This window comes from Columba livia, chromosome Z (genome assembly GCF_036013475.1).
Source record: "Columba livia isolate bColLiv1 breed racing homer chromosome Z, bColLiv1.pat.W.v2, whole genome shotgun sequence".
NCBI classification, from domain to species: Eukaryota; Metazoa; Chordata; class Aves; order Columbiformes; family Columbidae; genus Columba; species Columba livia.
This window is the reverse complement of record NC_088642.1, coordinates 2,410,036-2,430,484: the sequence shown is the minus strand read 5'-3', so window position 1 is coordinate 2,430,484 and position 20,449 is coordinate 2,410,036. Positions and strand designations below refer to the sequence as shown.

Sequence of the window (20,449 nt, the reverse complement as noted above, 5' to 3'; positions counted from 1 at the left end):
TTTTCTTATAAAAACTTGCAGTTTTCAACAAGAAAACCTTTAATTGGAGCCTTTTCAGACACTTTGGTATCTATCCGTTTTGTTTTCTACCAAAGTGCAGCTGGGAGGTATAGGCAGCTGAAAAGGAGGAAAGTTGGCAGAATCTTCTCAAATGTAGAAGCAAAAAACGCTTAACAAGTAACACATGGCACAGGATTATCCATTAATTTATACCAGGGACTCAGCCAGCCACCTGGTGTTGTTCTGCATTAATGCAAAGCGCCGTGACGAGCTAACGCTCCTGCGATCGCGCGACGAAGAGCGGGATTTTGTATTCATAGCGGTTTGCCAGAGGGTGGTAATGAAGAGCGGCAAGAGGAGCCGGTGGGATGCTGAGCTGGGTTTTGCAAAGCTCTAAACGCTGCCTTGGTGGGGAATTTGCTGAAGCTGCAAACGCAGGTGAACGGTCGGGGTCCCCGCAGCTGGTGGCCTCGTCTGTCCCTCTGTTTGCGGGGGCAGCGCCAGGGGTTGGGTGACATTGTATGGAGATGACGTGGTTGGAGGACAGAGGTTACGGACGTGAATTTAAACCATATTTGCATGTAGGTTCTGCTTTACCAAATCTCTGGTCTCTCCTACACCCAGACTGTATGTTTTATTGTACTATTTGTAATCAAGCCCAGAATAAATTCAATGTATTTCCCATCTTTCCTCAATGTAACCTTTTCCTAATGGTGGTGTCTTAAAATACTTTGTATTCTCAGTATCTCCACAGTGACATAAAAAGTTGAGAGTGTCCATTCTGTGCTGAAACAATTGCTATATGTATGGAAAAGTATAAAAAAGTTACACTTTCAGAAATGGAGAAGCGTTGGTATTTATTACATTAGTTTCAACTTGAACGTACCTTCTGTAAGGCATTTAAAACAATTCATAATGTTACTGAAATTCACATATACCAGGAAATTTATATTTCATAATGTTGTCATAGCAAACTGACGCATGACACAGTGCTGTGTTTTAATATTTTCAGTAAGTTTCTTTAATGTAAGTAAATGATCCTTCCTAAGACATCCATAAAATAACCATTAATACTTAAACAAAAATGAAATGACCAGCTTAATATTTTAAACTCCTTGCTATAACAGCATAAACCATAAAACTGAACAAAAACTAAGCAAACTAAAACTAAATCTCTCATGAGTATTGCTGTTATTCTTGTCAGTGTGTCTCTTAATCATCTTTCCTAGTGGCTTAATTAATTTTCAGCAGTACTAACCCCTCCGTGGTGAAAATAATTATCTAAAGCTGAGCGCTGGTTCATCAGGAGCTTCACGTTAAAACTGGTGATGGTTATAGTTGTGGTCCTCAGGGAACAGAAACAAATCACTTCTTTTCTTAAATACATATTTTTTTTATTATTTTTTTTTTTATCCCTAAACTTGAAAATTGGCTTTTTTAAAGGTTTAGTATTAAGTTTTGGTACCATGCTGTGAGCATTTTAGCGTACACCCTGCGGCACACGTTCACTTGGGCAGCAAGTGTCCTCCTGCCTCAAGAGTCAAGACCAAAAGTGATTATAAAAACAGGTCATCAAAGACCAAAAAAAGTCTCAAAATGATCGTAGTGACTCGCAGCTTAACGACAAGGTGTGTTATTGTCTGGTCCTGATGCTGTCTTGATGGAGAAGTCCTATACCGAGCTGAATTTAGGCAACAATTTTAGGGTGCAACCTGATGCATTAAGAACCTACATTAACTTAAATTTTTGCTATTTAATATCTTTATTGCTGATTTGGCTCATCTTCATTGCAGCTGGTTACGTGTTCCTGGTCTTTCTTCCTGAACCCAAATACTTTATTCTTGGGAAATCCTATTTTAGCCGGCTCGTTGACAGATACTTAAAATATCCCATATCCATAGGAAATAGAAAGAGATGGATTTGTCTGCAAGGAGAGGTATCTCTGTTGGATTATAGCTATGAAGACCTGCACATGTTTATTTTCATTATAATACACGAGGGTCCTTCTAAAGAGTTAGAAAACTAATTTCTCTCCTTGCTGGGAGAAAATTTTCCTTCCATTTGCCTCGAAGAAAGATCTAATCTTCCGTGACTGATCATGAGAATTTCAGATATTTCTGGCAGTTTGTTTCTGTGCAGAGACATGTTGACCTCAAAGATTAAAATCCTAATCCGTAGACCCCCTGAAGGAGACAAAAAAGGATCAATGTGGTTGTGTTTGGAATATCTGGTGTCTAAGTTTGTTGTTGTGTTGGGAATGGCTGCAAAGTGTGACTATCTGTAGGGTGCAGCGAGGATGTATAATATGTCCTGCTCATTGGGAAAATATTGCTCATTTTATGGGCAGATTGGTGTTTGGGACTTCAGTAAGAAATGGTCAAATTTCCATGAGTTTTTAGCGTCTTGGTTACTATTAGTAATAGTTGAAAATAGCGGAAATTATAGGGTGGGAAATATACAGAAGCCACCTTCTTCACCACGTGTTTTGCGAGCGTGGGACCTTTTGGGTAGAAATAAATAATCTGAATATATGCAAGATTATGAATAATCTGAATATGTGTAAGAAATATTGGGGGAAAATCGGTAATACAGGACTCCCGATTTGTAATAAATTTATCTGTAATGCATTTACGTGTCCATCCCATGAGAGTCAAGTCTCCATGGGAGAATTCAAGGTACTTCACAGTTGTCTGAAAGCTTCTCTGAATTCCTACCTGATTATACCACGATGCTTTTGCTTCTCAGGGGAAGGAACCATCAGCTGCTTGTTGGTGGGACGTGTATTGGAATAATCATGTGAGCTCGTTTGTTGGTGTACATGGGCGAGGTGGCATGGTGTGGGGTTCTGATGTCTTCTGCCTTTTGTTAGAGCAAGGAGAAGTCATGCCACCGTGACTCCTTGAAGAAGCAGAATGGCTTTCCCCATCCTTTTTGGTGACAGCAGGCTCTGGGAGCTGCTGGTGAAGTCTGTCTCCATCCCTGGAGATATTCAAAAGCCATTTAGATGTGGTCTTGGGCACCTGGTTGGACCAGCTGAGCTCCAGAGGTCCCTTCCTACCTCAGCTGGTGTGTGAATCTGAAGTTGGGTGTCTTTATGGTGGGGATGTCAGCTGGCCCACTAGACCTTGGTGGGTCTTGGAGACATCCAAAAGCCATTTAAATGTGCTCTTGTGCACCTGGTTGGACCAGATGAGCTCCAGAGGTCCCTTCCCACCTCAGCTGGTCTGTAATTCATAAGTTGGGTGTCTTCTAGGCGGGGATGTCAACTTGCCCACTGGACCTTGGTGGCTCCTGGGGACATTCAAAAGCCATTTAGATGTGCTTTTGGGCACCTGGTTGGACCATATGAGCTCCAGAGGTCCCTTCCCACCTCAACTGGTCTGACTCTGAAGTTGAGTGTCTTCTAGGTGGGCATGTCAACTTGCCCACTGGACCTTGGTGGGTCTTGGAGACATTCAAAAGCCGTTTAGATGTGATCCTGGGTACCTGATTGGAACTGATGAGCTCCAGAGGTCCCTTTCCAACTCAGCTGGTCTGTGACTCTGAAGTTGGGTGTCTTCATGATGGGGATGTCAGCTTGCCTGCTGGACCTTGGTGGGTCTTGGAGGTTGTGGACCATGGGGCAGGAGGACGGGGATGGAATCAGAGCTGAGCCTACATGTTGTCTGCTCCGTGTTGTCCACAGCTTTGTGTTCCCAAGGCTGAAACTGGGTCACCCTTTGCCTTCACGAAGTGTTTTTGCAGAGGGTGAAGGGACTTTGCGTTGCAGTGAGTGTGGATTAATCAGGAGGAGCAGAGCAGAACATCTCCATGGCTGGCGGTGGGAGAGGCTGTGCCGTGGTCTGGATTGTGCCTCGTACCTTCCATGAGTAACCGCCTTTCCCTCCCTCCTAGAACGGCAACAAGGAGACCTCCCTTGACATGCTGGGCACGGACATCTGGGCTGCCAACACCTTCGACTCCTTCAGGTAAGCCGGGTTTAAAACACAATCAGTCTACTTCAAGCATCCTACACGCTTAGGATGGGTTTTGAATCCAGACATCTGAAACCAGTACCGATATTGATACCTAAAATCAGCATTTAGTAATAAGTCTATACTAATAAAGGTCCTAGATTTTAGGCATTTACTAAGTTAATAAGGTTCACAGCTGTGAGGTGTTAGGCACTTGCTAGGAGTTAAGTCACAAGGATGGTATTTGTTAAGATAAGCAGGAGAAGGTTAGAAGACAATGCCCTTGCTCTCAGAAGACAAGGTAGTGACACCAGCATGAGCAGGATACAAGCCGAATAACAAAGGGATATGTGATGCAGATGCAAACAATTTATTGGAAATGTAATGAATATGTATGATCTGTGTGGATATAGCTTGTGTCTGGGAATAGTTCATGGCCCCGACTAGGTGAGAACGATTCCCGTGGGAGTCGGTATGTCAGTAAAGGATGCTTGCTTCTAAAATTGTAAATTGATTTGATGTTAGAAGGTTGGATTTTTTTTCTTAATAAGCTGATTTACGGTACTGGTACGATTACTTGTAGCTGCCCAGACAAGACTTGAGGTAAAGCCGGGTTGGACAGAGCTTTGGGCAACCTGGTCTAGTGGAAGGTGTCCCTGACCATGGCAGGGGTGTTGGATCATTAAGATCCCTTCCAACCCAAACCATTCTGTGATTCTACCATTAATTGTCTGTGCAATCATGTATTGGCTTTGCAACTGCTGGGAAGAGCTCTCAGCTGCTGCTCTGATGTGGGGAAAGTGGTGAAATACACTTTCTGTCCAGTTTTACACATCTCTCTGTGCCTGCAAGGATCTACAGGGCTTGAGTTCCCACCTCGGACTTGCTCCAGGCCATTGGAGCAGGCAGGTTGTTCAGGACCAGAGAGAACATCTCCATGGCATGGACCAGACCTCTACCTGTTGCAATATCTGCTTGATACAGACAGCACATAGAGCTTGCTAAGTGTGTGCTACATGAGACGTAAAAACTTGAGGTTTAGTGTGAGCAGCAGGAGCTCAGCATCTCAAAAAAAAACCTGGAAGAAATGAAAAGGAACACCATGCAGCAGCATGAGGGTCAGAGGTCCGCATCCGTGTGCTCGGCAGCAGGCAGTGGTGCTTCCAGAAGCACCAGCTTTTCTTGTCTGCAGGCTCCATGTGCCCTCTGCTCTTCAGCTTGTTGCCATTTAACCACTAGTAGACTTTCTTTCTTTGTTTTTTTCCCTGTTTTTCTCTCCTAGTGGCGTGACGTGGGACTCGCAGCCTGAAAAACTTGATTTCACCCAATTTCACAGGAAGCTGCGGAACACCTCCAAACACCCATTGCCTCACATAGACAGAGAAGGGTGAGTGTCGTACGTGCGATACCGTGCTCTCCAGCAACATTTCTAACTTCTCCCTTGCTCTAGGAACACCAGATTGGTCTCATGGCTTGTGGAGGACATGGGGAAGAGGCTCTGGACCATTCTGTGGTTTGAGGATGCCACAGTCTTGCTCTTCTGTCATCTGATTTTGGGATGGAGCAGAGCTGTTCGCTGTATTTTGCATTGCTTGAGAGGGTTCAGTCTATAAACCGCATTGGCTCTAAGTCTCCTGGATCCAGGTCTCTTAGATGCACGTCTCCTGGATCCGCATCTCCTAGATCCAAGTCTCCTGGATCCACATTTCCTAGATCCAAGTCTCTTAGATCTAAATCTCCTAGATCCAAGTCTCTTAGATCCACGTCTCCTGGATCGACATCTCCTAGATCCAAGTCTCCTGGATCCACATTTCCTAGATCCAAGTCTCTTAGATCCATGTCTCCTGGATCCACATCTCCTAGATCCAAGTCTCCTGGATCCACATTTCCTAGATCCGAGTCTCTTAGATCAGTGTCTCCTGGATCCACATCTCCTAGATCCAAGTCCCTTAGATCTAAATCTCCTAGATCCAAGTCTCTTAGATCCACGTCTCCTGGATCGACATCTCCTAGATCCAAGTCTCCTGGATCCACATTTCCTAGATCCAAGTCTCTTAGATCCATGTCTCCTGGATCCACATCTCCTAGATCCAAGTCTCCTGGATCCACATTTCCTAGATCCAAGTCTCTTAGATCCGTGTCTCCTGGATCCACATCTCCTAGATCCAAGTCTCTTAGATCTAAATCTCCTAGATCCAGTCTCTTAGATCCACGTCTCCTGGATCGACATCTCCTAGATCCAAGTCTCCTGGATCCACATTTCCTAGATCCAAGTTTCCTGGATACAAGTCTCCCAGATCCACATCTCCTACATCCAAGTCTCTTAGATCCAAGTCCTCTAGATTTAAATATCTCTGAATATGGGAGGAAAGATCCTGGCATTGTGCCGATCCCAGTTACAGTTCCCACAAGTTCTCTCCAGCAAGACTTCAGGGAAGGAGAGGACATCAATGTGATCCATGTAGATCCAGGTGTTCAATCCCCATCTGCTACCCAGAAATCGTGAAAATATTTAACAGCTTCTTTTGGTGGTGACAGCTGGAGATTCCTCTTTGGTTGTTGCTTGATCAAGCCAAGTAAACGCATATTGGGAGCAAGAGCTTCACCGGTGTTGTTTAGATGGACATCACCATTTCTCTGCAGGTTGAGAATCAACCATAATACATTTCTGTCTTCTCTTTATTATTCAATCCTGATGGTTAATGCACTGGCAGTGCCTATTCAGGGCTGCAGGAAAGTATTACCTGTCCTGTTATGCCAAGTTATGACGAGGCTTCAATTCAGTCCTGATGTAACTCACTCCAAATCTCTGCTAAAAAAAACAGAGTAAGAACTTCATATTTTACCCCATCAAATTTTTGTCATTTTTGCCTGATTGTTAATCATTTGCTGCCCGTGGAGGATGGAAAAATGAATGAGAACAGCTCTAAAAGATGAGGTTGAGAATATTGTGGGTAACTTCTTGTCCCGTGTTGTATGTAGGGATGGAAATCTTCTGCCATAGAAGTTCTTTTCTCTTGGTAAGTTGTTTTTTTCCAAAGCTTCAGCATCTGGTGGAGGCTCCTGGACCACACAGGGACAGGCAGAGCCGCTCAACTGGATTAGGCTTTTTTTTCTGACTATAAGTATTTACTGCAGGTACATAAGCAGCAATTTTCAGGCTATTTGGAGCAATGTAACACTAAATTTTCAAGTCTCTTAAGTGCCTTAATCATGTTTACTCGCATTTCTACTGATGGTTTTGAAAAATGAGATGAAAGGCTCTCTGTAAAACAAGATAAATTGTGCTCCATGGTTGATGGCACTTGCCAGGTGATCCTACCAGCAACACCTGCTGTGTATAGGGAGGATACAGCAGGGTCTGCTTTATGTATAGATTGAATATAAGGAAAAGTTTCATCTTGGAAAGGACTGTGGGGCATTGGAACAGGCTGCCCAGGGCAGTGGTGCAGTCACCATCCCTGGAGGGGTTGAATAGACACATATATGAGGTTCTCAGGGACATTATAGTGACAGTAAGTGTTGGATTTTATGATCTTGAGGGCCTTTTCCAGCCAAAATGATACTATTATTCTGTGTTCTGCCTCTGGTTCTTGGGTACTATGAATGCCCAGGGTGCAAACAGGTAGAAAAAGCAGAATGGAGAGGAAATACTTAATCACTCCTAGATATTACATCTGTAAAAATCCAATATTAATTAGTGTATGTGCAGAAAAGTTAAATAGATGTCATGAGAACAAGCGATGCATCTTCCCAGATGCAGGTCGTATAAGTAACTTACACTAGAATAGAGGGACCACAACCAAAATTGTTATTTTTCAACTTTTCAAGTTATCTCTGGTGTTTTTTAACATGCTGGCTATGCAAGGAAAAATTTAATAGGGAAAAAAAAGGGAAAGATGCTGTTCAGAGCACGTTTCTACCCTTCAAACAGCAGAGACCATTTTGTTCCTGATTGCTTGCCCAAGGTTGGCCAGTAATTGCATCCGGTTGATTCACCTCAGGTGTCTTTTGCTGGGCTGAAGCATTTTCCTCCAGAAAAAACAGCAGATTTTATTTGCAGATGCTGAGTTTGGCGCTATGAAGTGGTTGAGGAAAACAAGACAACTTCACCTCGTTTCTGACTTGAATTTATCTGCCTCTCATTTCCAGCATTAGCACTTGCTGTGATTTACCTTTTCCAGTTCAAACCAGCTTTTGTAGCAGATGTTTTTCTCTTCGTTCCAGGTATCTCCCAAGCCCCATTTATCACTTTAGTTTTTCCACAGACTCTAAGATTGAATTTCTCAAACACCTCTTTTGAGTTCAGGCTCAGCTGTGCCTCCTCATCCCCACCATATATATCTATTTTTTTCCTTTATACATATATATATATACAGACATTTTTGCCTTTGCAAATCAAAGGCACTATTTCATCTGTGGGGGCTAGTCCACCATTGAACACCTCTGATTTCCAATAAATCAATTGGAGTACTAATGAAATTAAGTGTTTCCATTCAGCTTGGTGGTTTTTCAAGCCTGGTACCTCAGCACGTTCCATTTTTCTGCCTTTTTTATTACTCCAGTTGCTGTAATACCACCAATATCTGTTGTTCTCTGACTTCAAGGCACTAATTACCTGGAATTGCTGCTATCAAAGTTTCTGTATAATATATGTTATTTAATACATCACTAATTGACCAAAAAATACATTAACATTCTTGCATTGTAAAAATAGTTTATAAATGTAGAAGGATATTTACTGACTGTTTTATCTTCTGTATCATTACAAGCTCCCTGCATCCAACTAGTAATTATCTTTGGATTTTTTTTTTCCTTGTTACGAGAAAATCCTTTATCTACCAAGTACATGTTTGGTATGTCAGTGCTTGGCTTCTCACCCCTTTTTTCTTCACATTTCAGACTGTATGTTTGTATTTATATCGATCGCTGTTTGCTGTCTGCAATGTATGTTTGTGCTTTTTTGCCGACACCTTTCTCAGCAGGGGAACAGGAGCACCTGTGGAGACCAACAAATGAGCAGCTCTTCAAAGGAAACAGTTTTTATTACATTTTCGTATTCTCATTTGTTTCGCTGTTTTTTTCCAGGCTTTCAGTTTTACTTCATCTGAGAATCAAATCCCCCAACGCTTCTGCTCGGAATGGCCTTTGATTTTCTCACTGTTGCTGTTACCCAAAGCATTTGAACGCTGTGGTGGATGGTGCAGGTGGAGAGGACTGGGAAAAGCATTTAATTTTGTATTAATGGCTTTACACCCACGTGGGAGTGTTTTAAAGACACAGCTCACTCGCTTCTGAGAGCTGCTTTGTTTTCATGAGGGTCCTTTGCGGGGTGAACCGATCTCCCCCATGTGCCATAATAGAAAATGAACTTTGCTTCCAGCGAGGTTTCACTCAATTTTCTTTTTGTTTTCTTCCTGCCACAGGCTTGGAAAAGGGAAATACGAGGATGGCGACAGCATCAACTTGAACGACATAGAGAAAGTCCTTCCGGTGTGGCAGGTAGGTGACGAGGATATCTCTTCGCGATACAGTGGAGACCAGAAGCTTTTCTGCCTTACTTTTCTTTAGGAAACCTTTCCCAGAAGTGGAAAAAACTTTCCCCGAGGTGGGAAACCCTCCCAAAAAGTGGTAAAACCCGAGCTGGATGCTCTGAGCTGTGGTACTTTGGGCTTTGTGATGGATAATTCTGCGGTGATTTCAGCAAGTGTTGCCATTGATTTTAGTGCTGGGCAAGGGGTAGTTACCGCAGAGACTTCATTGGGAGGCAAAACGTTGAAGGCAGTATATATATACAGACAAATATACATATATTTATACCCGTACATGGACACAGGGCTCATATATTTTAGGAAAGGAGGTTCTGAAAGGCTTCAAGGCTCCTGAAAGCTCCAAAATAAATTGCGGCCAGGAAGCCAGCGGTGATGATGTGCTGATCCAGATGTTTCCTCTTTGGGGTGTGCGTATGTTTATATGCAATGCTCGTCGACTTGTACTTTTCTTTATCCTGTTTCTTCTCCAAATCTGTCTCTACAACCCGATTTTAGTAATTCTGCTTAAATGACATTTGGTGCTTGGGTGCTGGGGAATGACAGGGTGAGGCTTTGAGTTAGAAAATTCTGTTGAATAGGTCAGTTTGTCAGAATTGTATAATTATTCACTTTCCAGAGCCCTAGTCCTTTAAGTAGCCGATGGACAAGTTTCTGAGGGTGCTCGGCGTGATTTTGCTGAATTCTCCCCTTTGCCCGCAGAGGGAAAGGACCGAGACATCTCACGTGCTGCGGCAGCGTCGCCCTTTTCCGCACTGAGCAAAGAGCTCGCTGGGCTTCTTGCTCATGCACCATGTGAAGGAAAAGCTTTGCTCATCCTGCAAACCATGTGATGATCCGCTTTAATGTTTCTTTTGGGTGAGGTAGCTGGCACTAAATACACAAACCAGCGGAAGGAGTGGAGAATAGCTGCTGATTTTGGCAGCATCCTTGGTATGTCTGGACTTTAGGTCACAGGGAGAAAACATCAGTCAGCTGATACAGACCCCAGTAATTCTGCAAAATAAGGTTATTTCCCCTGAGGAATAATTAGAAACAGCCTCAGGTTGCGCCAGGGGAGGCTGAGGTTGGATCTGGGGAACAATTTCTTCCCCAAAGGGCTGTGGGGCATTGGAACAGGCTGCCCAGGGCAGTGCTGGAGTCACCATCCCTGGAGGGGTTGAACAGACACAGAGATGAGGTTCTCAGGGACATGGGGCAGTGCCAGAGGTGGGTTATGGTTGGACTTGATGATCTTGAAGGTCTTTTCCAACCAAAATTATGCTATGATTCTGTAATTCTATGATTCTATGAAGTGAGGAGTCAAACCGTCTTTGGTGTGAGGAGCTGACATTCTCCTCTAGGGTTTATCTTTTATAATTGACAGCTATAAAATACACCAGGTCCTCTTGGTTTGTTTGTCTCCTCGTCCTCCTCGTTGTAACACCAGGTTGAGTCCATTGACTCTAGTGAATTAATTCCAAAATACACCTTAATATCTAGCTTAATTCTTAGTGTGGCAGCTCTAAGCTGGAAGACCTGGTGGGAGTGCTGGATTTGGTGTTTCATTTGTGCTTTTACTATGTTATTTTGCGTGTAGGAAAGATGAACTGAGCAGTTCTGGGTGAGGATTTATCTCGTTCAGCATTGACAAGTGGAATTCTTGCAGACAGCTGTTTTAATCCTGACATATAATTGTTAACTGGATTTAAACACAGTCGTGCAATGCCGACAGTGATTTTCCTGGTCTTTATCACTCGGTTTAAATGTCTCAGCAGAGCACAGTGCGTGGGGGCGTAAGGGAAAATATTCATCTGAGCGTACAGAAGGACAAATCACCTTCCATGGGGCTTTCTCACATTGGAGTTATGTTTGTGGCATATCCTGAGGAAGAGGCTTTTTGGGTTCAGACCACCAGATTTGCAAGATTTAGTGAGTCTTACCTGCAGGCTGCTTTGGAAATACGGGTTCCTTTGATGGCGTGATGGACACAGGACATGAATTTAGCACTAATTTCTGTGTGTGTGTCTCTACAGAGAGATACAGTGACCCCCCCTAATGGGTTAAGCAGAATATTCTGGATATCTGAACATTAATATATATACTTCAGTTTTGCTGCTGGAATCTATCAATAGGATTTTAACAAAATATTGCAAGGAAAGCCTGTGACTATTTGGCAATGAAAAGGTTAAAAAAAAAGAACAGAAACCAAAACCAACTTCCCCCAAATCCCTTTTTCTTTATAAATGAGGGAAAAATGCTCGTTAACAGCCTTTTATTTTGAAATTGGAGAATGTGTGCATCACTCTGGAGATCCGCGGCACGGCGTGTTCTGCCACCTCCTGGACACAGACAGAATCCGGCTCCGCTTCAGCGCTGGACACAATTCCTTTGGGACAACTGGTGTTTTGAAGATTCCTCCTGCCCCATCTTTTCAAATCTTACCTGGGGTGCTGTTTTTACTGGTAAATAGGCTTTTTTGTTGAAATCTTCGTGCCTCGGAGCTCATGAGGTCATTGCTTTGGCTCAGCTCGTGAGCCGTAACCTCTTCGTCTCTCCTCACTCATAGGAGCCTGTAGTTGGATTTGGACGCTAATTCACCTAAATGCTGCCAAAAAAAGTGGCTTTGGAAAAAAAATAATCTTTTGAAGATAAGTATTCCCCGTTCATAAGATCCGATTTATTGCTCGCCGGGGAGGATCAGTTGTCTGCCACGTTAGAGAGACGCAGCTCGGGTGCAGAGCCCGTCTTCATCATCCTCACCTCAGCTGGGTTGTTGGAGACCACGTAACCATCTTGGTGTCGTGAAGACGTCACGGGGAGGGCTGAGTCAGTGCGTTTTGCTTTTGCTCCCTTTGGCAAACGCTTGGAAAGATTTTCAGGCTTGAATGTGTCACAGCCAAATACCCCATATGGTCTTCAGACTACGAGCCCCTGGCAAACTCCTTAATAGAGAAGACAACCCAAAGGTTGATGTCCTACAAGATATCCCCCATCCTCCCTGTGAAGCTGCTATAGCTCACAAAGGGCACAGGAGGCTGCGTTTCACACCGTGAACGCTGCTCAACACCAGCGGAGAGTTTTGGGACACATCCCAAGAGGTTTCTCAGCTAACATTTTGCAGTTTGTGCCTTTCAGTTTGCTGGATTTATGCCTTCAGGGAGAGTCCATCCTCCTCTGAACGGTGTGGCCGTGGCTTCGCTGGCCAACTGCTCCTTGTCTTGTGCTTTAGGAGACAGAAATTACATGGCACTTTTAAAAGGTGTACTGGGGTTTACTGGTGCGGTGGGATAAACTTGGAAGACTGTATCGATATCATTTGGTTTGACGTCTTAAAATTAGCTGCTCATCTCCTTCTGTTTCCGTACTCATTTTTGACCCTTTTTGTCATATGCTCGGAGTTACAATAAAGCGCTTGTTTCTCTTCTGGCTACAGTTGTCATCCAGCTTCCTCGTTGGATGAGAAACAAGGGAGCAGCTCCTTAGGAGAAAGGCAGACTCTGTAAATCGTTTGTGTTCCTCTTAGCACCGTTGTCCTTCTGACTTCGTTCAAACAGGTTTGAAGCACCAGGATTCCTGACTATGCTGGCATCCCACCTGAATTTAGGCATCTAACAGGTGTCCTCACCCACTCTCTTTGCAACCTCTCCTCATTGACAAGTGTGTGCAAGTCAGACGTTAAAATTCAGTGCCGAGATTGAGTAAAAGTGGGATCTGTACATGGGCTGGTTGCTTGACGTAGGAAAGCTGTGACCTGGTTGGGGTGTTATTTGTTGTGTCTTGAGGTCTAGAGAAGATTGAGTAATTCCCATCGGAATCATTATTTCCCCTGGAAATAAAGGCCAAACCTCAAATCGTGGGGTCAGTTTGGGGCCTCTCACTCCAAGAAAGGCCTTGAGGTGCTGGAGCGAGTCAAGAGAAGGGAACGGAGCTGGTGAGGGGCTGGAGCACAAGTGTGATGGGAGCGGCTGAGGGACCTGGGGGGTTCAGCTGGAGAACAGGAGCTGAGGGGACACAGGGACACAAAGAAACGGCCTCAAGTTGCGCCAGGGGAGGTTGAGGTTGGATGTGGGGAACAATTTCTTCCCCAAAGGGCTGTGGGGCATTGGAACAGGCTGCCCAGGGCAGTGCTGGAGTCACCATCCCTGGAGAGGTTGGAAATACACAGAGATGAGGTTCTCAGGGACATGGGACAGTGCCAGGGGTGGGTTAATGGTTGGACCTGGTGATCTTGGAGTTCTTTTCTAACCAAAATGACTGTATGATTCTATGAGAACACCCATGTCTTCTCCCTGTTGGCTCTGCAAGGAGCCCAGAGGGATCAGCTCACACATGGATTATTCAGACATGGGAGGTGCCTAAAGAGAGATGAAACCAACCCAGGTGTCCAGAGGAGAAAGGTGGATTGTGGGTGAGCATCACAGTATCACACAGTATCACAGTATGTTTGGGATTGGAAGGGACCTCAAAATATCATCCAGTCCAATCCCCCTGCTGGAGCAGGAACACCCAGATGAGGTCGCACAGGAACATGTCCAGGTGGGTTTTGAATGTCTGCAGAGAAGGAGACTCCACAACCTCCCTGGGCAGCCTGGGCCAGGCTCTGTCACCCTCACTGAGAAGAAGTTTTTTCTCAAATTTAAGCGGAACCTCTTGTGTTCCAGCTTGATCCCATTACCCCTTGTCCTATCATTGTTTGCCACCGAGAAGAGCCTGGCTCCATCCTCATGGCACTCACCCTTTATATATTTATAAACATTAATGAGGTCCCCCCTTAGTCTCCTCTTCTCCAAACTAAAGAGCCCCAGCTCCCCTCTGCTGTCACTCTGCATGCAAGGAGAAGTCAGTGTCCAGCGCTGATGTGAGGCCTGGATCCTACTGACCCTTCCAGAGTAGCGGTGGCAGCGGGACAGGTCTCTTTGGAGCTCAGGGACAGCTCTTTGGTGGGGTAGCGTTATTTACCATCACCATACAGACTCCTAATTGTCTCCACATCCACTCTTGCCTTTGCTTCACTACAAAGTTGGATAGTTCTTGTTTTAGCCACCTCAGATCCCTCCTCTCTCACAGTGGCATCACAACCCTGACATCCTTTACGTGTCCACCAAACACTTCTGAACAGGTTGGGATGACTCCTGGGAGTCCCAGACTATGGGGATTTCTTCTCCTCTCCCACAGATCCTGCTGGATTCCATCCAGAGCGTGTAAGCGTTGCTTTCAGAGAAGGTTTCTCATCTAACAAGCCAGCTTCCCATATCCCAAGGGTCTTTCCAATCCTGTAACTGCTAAAACCACTGCGGAAAGTCCCTGTCGAAGAGCCAAGCTTTACTTGAGTATAGGTCACAAAGTATTGCGAGTCAGATCTCCACCGCTGAGTAAAAAGCTTTTGTTTTGCTACGACTTTCAGTAAAATATGGTCTTGCTGTGGCCTGTTTTTTGTTGCATTTAACCCAACTGACAATGACCTTGGGCTGAGAGGGTAAATTGCTGTGGTCACCTGTGACCCCTTCAGCATCACTCCCATATTAGAGTTAAGGCCACTGTTGACCAGTGCAGGTGGGACCATTGCCATCTCCAAAGCACTGGAGAGGAGAGGTCTGGACTAAGTCTGCCTCATCTTCCATGCAGGTCGCCAGCTCACAGGTTTTTATAAAGTCCAAGCCTGGGCTCTGGCAGTAGAGCACAGTCGCTGTGAGCCCCAAACCAGGTTACAAACCCCATGGTTTTTATGAGACATACAGAAAAGCAGAGATCTTCCAGTGCTTTTTCCAGATTATAATGGTCTTCCAGATCATAGGATCGACATCACTGCACAAAAAAAACACCAGGGAATTGGCAAAAAGCTTTGACATTTCCACTATTATTATTATTATTATTACTGTTCAAAGTTGCTTTCTGATTGTAAAATGAGAGAGACTCTCCCTTCTCAGAGCTGGTTTTATTTTTCTGGCTGTCACCCAATTCAAGCAAACTTAGTGATGTTGGCCTGTAATTTATGGGGTTGTCTTCTCAACCCGGTGGGCACAGAGATGCCTTTTTAATTGCGGTTCCTGGAGCTGGTACCGGTCAGCTGGGCAAGGTTAGGGCCAGACTGCCCTGTTGTTTGGAGTATGATGAGCTTTTGGTGGGATGGGAGGTGTTGGGGTTCTCTTGCACCCCGGTTGGGTCAGCTGGGTTCAGAGACATGGTTTTGGGATGTCCAAGAAGAGTTGGTGGAAAGGACAAGGGTGACTTAACATTGTGGCTCTCAAGGTTGGCTTGACGTTTAGTGACACAGGGAACAGGGCTGGTGGCAGAGAGGACTCCAACAGCACTAGAGGGCACTGCGGCCTCACCGCACAGCCCCAAAAACACGGCTCTGCGACAAGGAAGCTTTTTCCAAAGGCTTTTTTCCAAGCAGAAATCTCACTCGTCTCACACCCTCCTTCATGCCGCTCTCTGTCCCACTGCACCCATCTCAGGGTGCACGTCGAGTGTGGGAGATGTTGGGGCTTACGGAGGGGGAAGGTGTTTCTCTGCACCCAGGGCTGGATTTATTTAGCACCGCACTTTGTTGTGAGCCTCAGAGCAGATGGACACGCTGAGCAGAGCGGGGTTGAAACTGAAGGTGTCTGTGAAGCTCCCGTCATCATCATTGTTGTGTTGTCTGCACAACCCTGAGGGGAGCTGGTTCCCAGAGGTTGGACAAGACCCACAGCCCAAGTCTTCCTTACATCTTGAAACCTCCCTGACTCCTCTTGGAAATCCCACCTTTGCACAATTAATCCTTAACTCTGCATCCTACGGGGTGCTCCGGCAGGGCTCAGGCTGAAGAGTTGCTCCTCACCCCAAGGAGCGGTGCCAGATGTACTGAGGGGTCCTTCCTTTCTCCAGAAGATGTTGCTGCCCCATCAAATGTAGGATATTCCTCTGAACACCCCCGTTTCCATTTGTCCATCTGTCCCCTATCTACCCTGTTGTCCCCACCCCATGTAGAAGGACACACCAACCTCAGCAGGACTGAGATGAAGACTGTGGTGGTGTCCACCACTGGACCATCTCTGTTCCTTAGACTCCAGTTTGCCAGAAACTGGTTTGTGCTACCAAAACAAAAAAAAAGTCTGAATAATGGAATTTTAGCTGCTTTGCAGCTTTTGCTTGAGCCAAGCTGATGGAGGGATGGACACAAAGCAGCTGAGTGGCCGGACTAGGCTGGGCTTACCCTTAGGAGGTGGTTGATTTTGGGCTTATGACCCGGGACCACAAGGAGATGAGACAAAGAGGATGGGAGAGCAGGATATGTAAGACAGTTCCTGGAAGGATGATGAAGAAAGATCCTCTGTTTTGCTTTTAAGGAGTTCACGAGTAGTTTTAGACCAGAGAAGAGCAGTTTTCTGGAGAATTAACTGATTTGGGTATAGGGTATAAATAATAACTCGATAGGTATTTGAGTCTCAAAAATGTCACCGTGTTGAGCTCTGGCTTAAACACACCAGAGAACAACACCGGCTTTTCTCAGCCTTATAATTGACTTCCCTTTGAAAAAAAAGTTGCTTTTGTGTAGCTAAAACAAGCCTTGAAAGGTTTTGTTTTGTTTTGTTTTATATTCCTAGTCCTTTCTATAGACTGTAACGCACAGACACCCCAAATTCTGCCTGAATTTTAACTTCTGAAGAGTGTTACATCCTTTTCTCCCTTATTATCCCAAAGGATTCATTAGAAATCTGAGAGGGCTTTTGCTGCGCACCCTTGAATTTGCTGAATATTTCCCTGAAGCCGGTTGCGAGGTAATGATTAAGTTGAAAAATAAAAGTTATTAAAAGTAGCAGAGGAAAAAAAAGATCCAGATTTCTAAAGATCCTGAATAAAAACTCTGTGTCTCTTTGGTCAAGCAGCTATTTCTGCTGGCTTGGCTATTTCCACATCCTAATCCCCTTCCCTGCTCTCCCTGAAAGACCTGAATTTTTAATAAAATCAGGGGAAGGAAGGTATTTTCTCTCTAAAAAAAAATAGACGTACCACAGGACCAGAGAAGAGAGACGTGCAAACGTCCTCGTGGATGGACGGACCTACACACATTGCTCTAAAAATCCTGTGAAGGGGGGTTGTCCTCATCCCTTGTCTGACAAAATATAAGGTTAGTGTTTCCTGTCGCATTTAAAAATCTCTTTTTAAACAGAAGATGCTCCCCCCCTCCCTTTCTCCTGCCTTTCCTCTGATGTTATGGGAATAGAAACCAATACAATAAATGAGACCAGAAGTTCTTAAAATGCGAATTTCCTGCCTGGAGGCAGCAGGTAAGTCAATCCCGTCCAGCCTGGGGAGATGTATATATAGCTATGGGTGTAAATATAGGTATTTAGTGACAGGGTAAGTGTTTATTGTAATCCAAGGTGGTTCGGTCAAAGATCATCCTTTATAGTGGGAAGTTTATTGCTGTGTGCGATGCCTGGACGTCTCTTCCACGGGGAAAATAAAGGCTGTTTATGAAGGGAATTAAATGATGTTCTCATCTGCGGTAGCTCTGTTACCCAGAGATCCTTTCCAGTCCCACTTTCGTATCGTCCCTCATTTTATGCTTTGTTTTAACCTTTGGGGTTTGTTCGGGTTTTTGTGAAGATACTCCATGAACTTCTCCACCGGCTGTAAAAATGTCAAGCGCTCAGCTGTACACGTGCTGGTCAGTGAAAAGAAAACTCTCTTCCACCCCCAAAATGCCTTTGCTGGATGGTGGGGTTGAAGTTTTTAATCGGGTTTAATAGAAATAGCGAGAGGAATGTGGTGTTCATGACTTGGGCCACACGATGCTGCCCTGGTGTCCTTGTCTCCCAGGGTTATTCTGCCCTTCACCTGCTGGAAATTCCTCATTGTTGGCATGCTTTCTTTTTAATTTTCATTTTTTCGTGGAGGTTTTTGTTGTTTTTGTCTTTAATTCCTGTAACGTATGAACAGAGAACCCACTGGAGAATGATAAAGCTTCATTTCTTCCTGCTTTTGTGACCCGCTTGATTATTTCTTTTCTCATTGTATATTCTTTCGAGGCGCCTTGTCTGAACGGAAAGAAAATATGTATGCTTATAGGAGCTGCTTGTTGCCCTTTGCCTGGGCAAAATAAGACCCCTTGGCTGGGCAAAATAAGTAGATATCTCATAAAATATAAATTGCTTCTGCGTGCCATTCCTGGGAAGGGAATCGCCAACGCTTACATCACGCACTGGTGAGCTACATTATTCCTTAAAGCTGCGTATGCCGTAATTTCTCCAGCCTTCCTCTTGGGTCTATGAATAAACACAGCACAAAAATACGTATTCTTCAAGTTTGGGTTGCTGCATGCTTAATAGATAAGAATGAAAAGGTTTGTGCTTGGCAGTTGCATGGACATGGTTTGAAAAAGAAGCGGGAGAGACACCTCAGCCTGTTGTTTTATGGTTGCTCTGTGACGATGATCTGGACCTACACCAGCTTTTAAGACTCAGATCTTAAGCATAAATCTGTATTTGTCATCGTTTAAAAGCAGGGAAAAATTTAATGAAATGTAACGAGGGCAAGTGTAGAGTCTTGAATCTGGGCAGAACAACCCCAGGTTCCAGTGTAAGTTGGGGAATGACCTATTAGAGAGCAGCGTAGGGGAAAGGGACCTGGGGGTGCTGGGGACAGCAGGGTGACCATGAGCCAGCACTGGGCCCTTGTGGCCAGGAAGCCAATGGTACCTGGGGTGGGTTAGAAGGGGGTGGTCAGTAGGTCCGAGAGGTTCTCCTGCCCCTCTGCTCTGCCCTGGGGAGACCACACCTGGAATCTTGTGTCCAGTTGTGGCCCCTCAGTTCCAGCAGGACAGGGAACTGCTGGAGAGAGTCCAGCGCAGCCACCAAGATGCTGGAGGGAGTGGAGCATCTCCCGTGTGAGGAAAGGCTGAGGGAGCTGGGGCTCTGGAGCTGGACAAGAGGACACTGAGGGGGGACTCATTCATGTTTACAGATATATAAAGGGTGAGTGTCATGAGGATGGAGCCAGGCTCTTCTGGGTGACAACCAGTGACAGGACAAGGGGCAATGGGTTCAAACTGGAACACAAAAGGTTCCACTTAAATTTGAGAAGAAACTTGTTCCCATTGAGGGTGGCAGAGCCTGGCCCAGGCTGCCCAGGGAGGTTGTGGAGTCTCCTTCTGTGCAGACATTCCAACCCGCCTGGACACCTTCCTGTGTAACCTCATCTGGGTGTTCCTGCTCCATGGGGGGATTGCACTGCATGAGCTTTCCAGGGCCCTTCAACCCCTGACATTCTGGGATCCTGTGATTCTGTGTGAAAATGTGAGCCCAGGATGATCTCCAGGTCTCCAGCCTGATGGTACCAGCAGGTCCCATCACTGCTGCTCGACCTTCTGGTCACGCTGTGGCGTGGTGGTGATGGCCAGTGTGCTCCAGCGGTTGGGTCTGTGGTCAATGAAAGCTTGGCTTTCCAAAAGCAGAGTGCTAGGCTGGGCTTTTTTAAAGCTTTCTTCTCGTTTGGGTTGTTTGTGTCCACACCACTGTGGCCATGGAGTTTGTTCAGCCCTGCAGCTAAGATCTCTGGTGTAGACAGTGCTGGGAGATGTCAAGGATGGAGGAGTCATAGGATGACCCAAGTTGGAAGGGATCCACAAGCATCATCGAGTCCAACTCCTGTCCCTGCACAGGACAACCCCACAGTTCACGCTGTGTGTCTGAGGACGTTGTCCAGTCTCTTAACACTGTTGGTCTTGGGGCTGTGACACCTCCCTGGAGAGCCTGTTCAGTGTCCAGCACCTCTGGGTGAAGAACCTTTCCGTAATGTCCAACCTGAACCTCTCCAGGCAGAGGTTGGCCTGTGGTTGCACAACCAACTCAGCCCAAAGGCTGTGGAGAGCCTGCGGTCAAGGTGGGTCCCCATGGATCACGGTTTGACTTGTAGATGCAGCTGGCATGCTGAAAAAATCATCTCTCTGCATGCAGATTTTGATCTGGAAACCAAGCA

At 45.4% G+C, this 20,449-nt stretch overlaps 1 protein-coding gene across 12 annotated transcripts in view; it reads left to right on the top strand.

The window, feature by feature from the left end:
- The window catches only part of CTIF (cap binding complex dependent translation initiation factor), a 152,333-nt gene that overhangs the window by 44,413 nt on the left and 87,471 nt on the right, over nucleotides 1–20,449 (top strand). For all 12 annotated transcript variants that reach the window (XM_065046832.1, XM_065046835.1, XM_065046834.1 and 9 more), the window contains 3 exons: nucleotides 3,895–3,968; nucleotides 5,236–5,340; nucleotides 9,380–9,455. In XM_065046832.1, coding sequence (XP_064902904.1) covers nucleotides 3,895–3,968; nucleotides 5,236–5,340; nucleotides 9,380–9,455 — 255 coding nt within the window. The remainder of the gene's footprint in view (nucleotides 1–3,894; nucleotides 3,969–5,235; nucleotides 5,341–9,379; nucleotides 9,456–20,449) is intronic.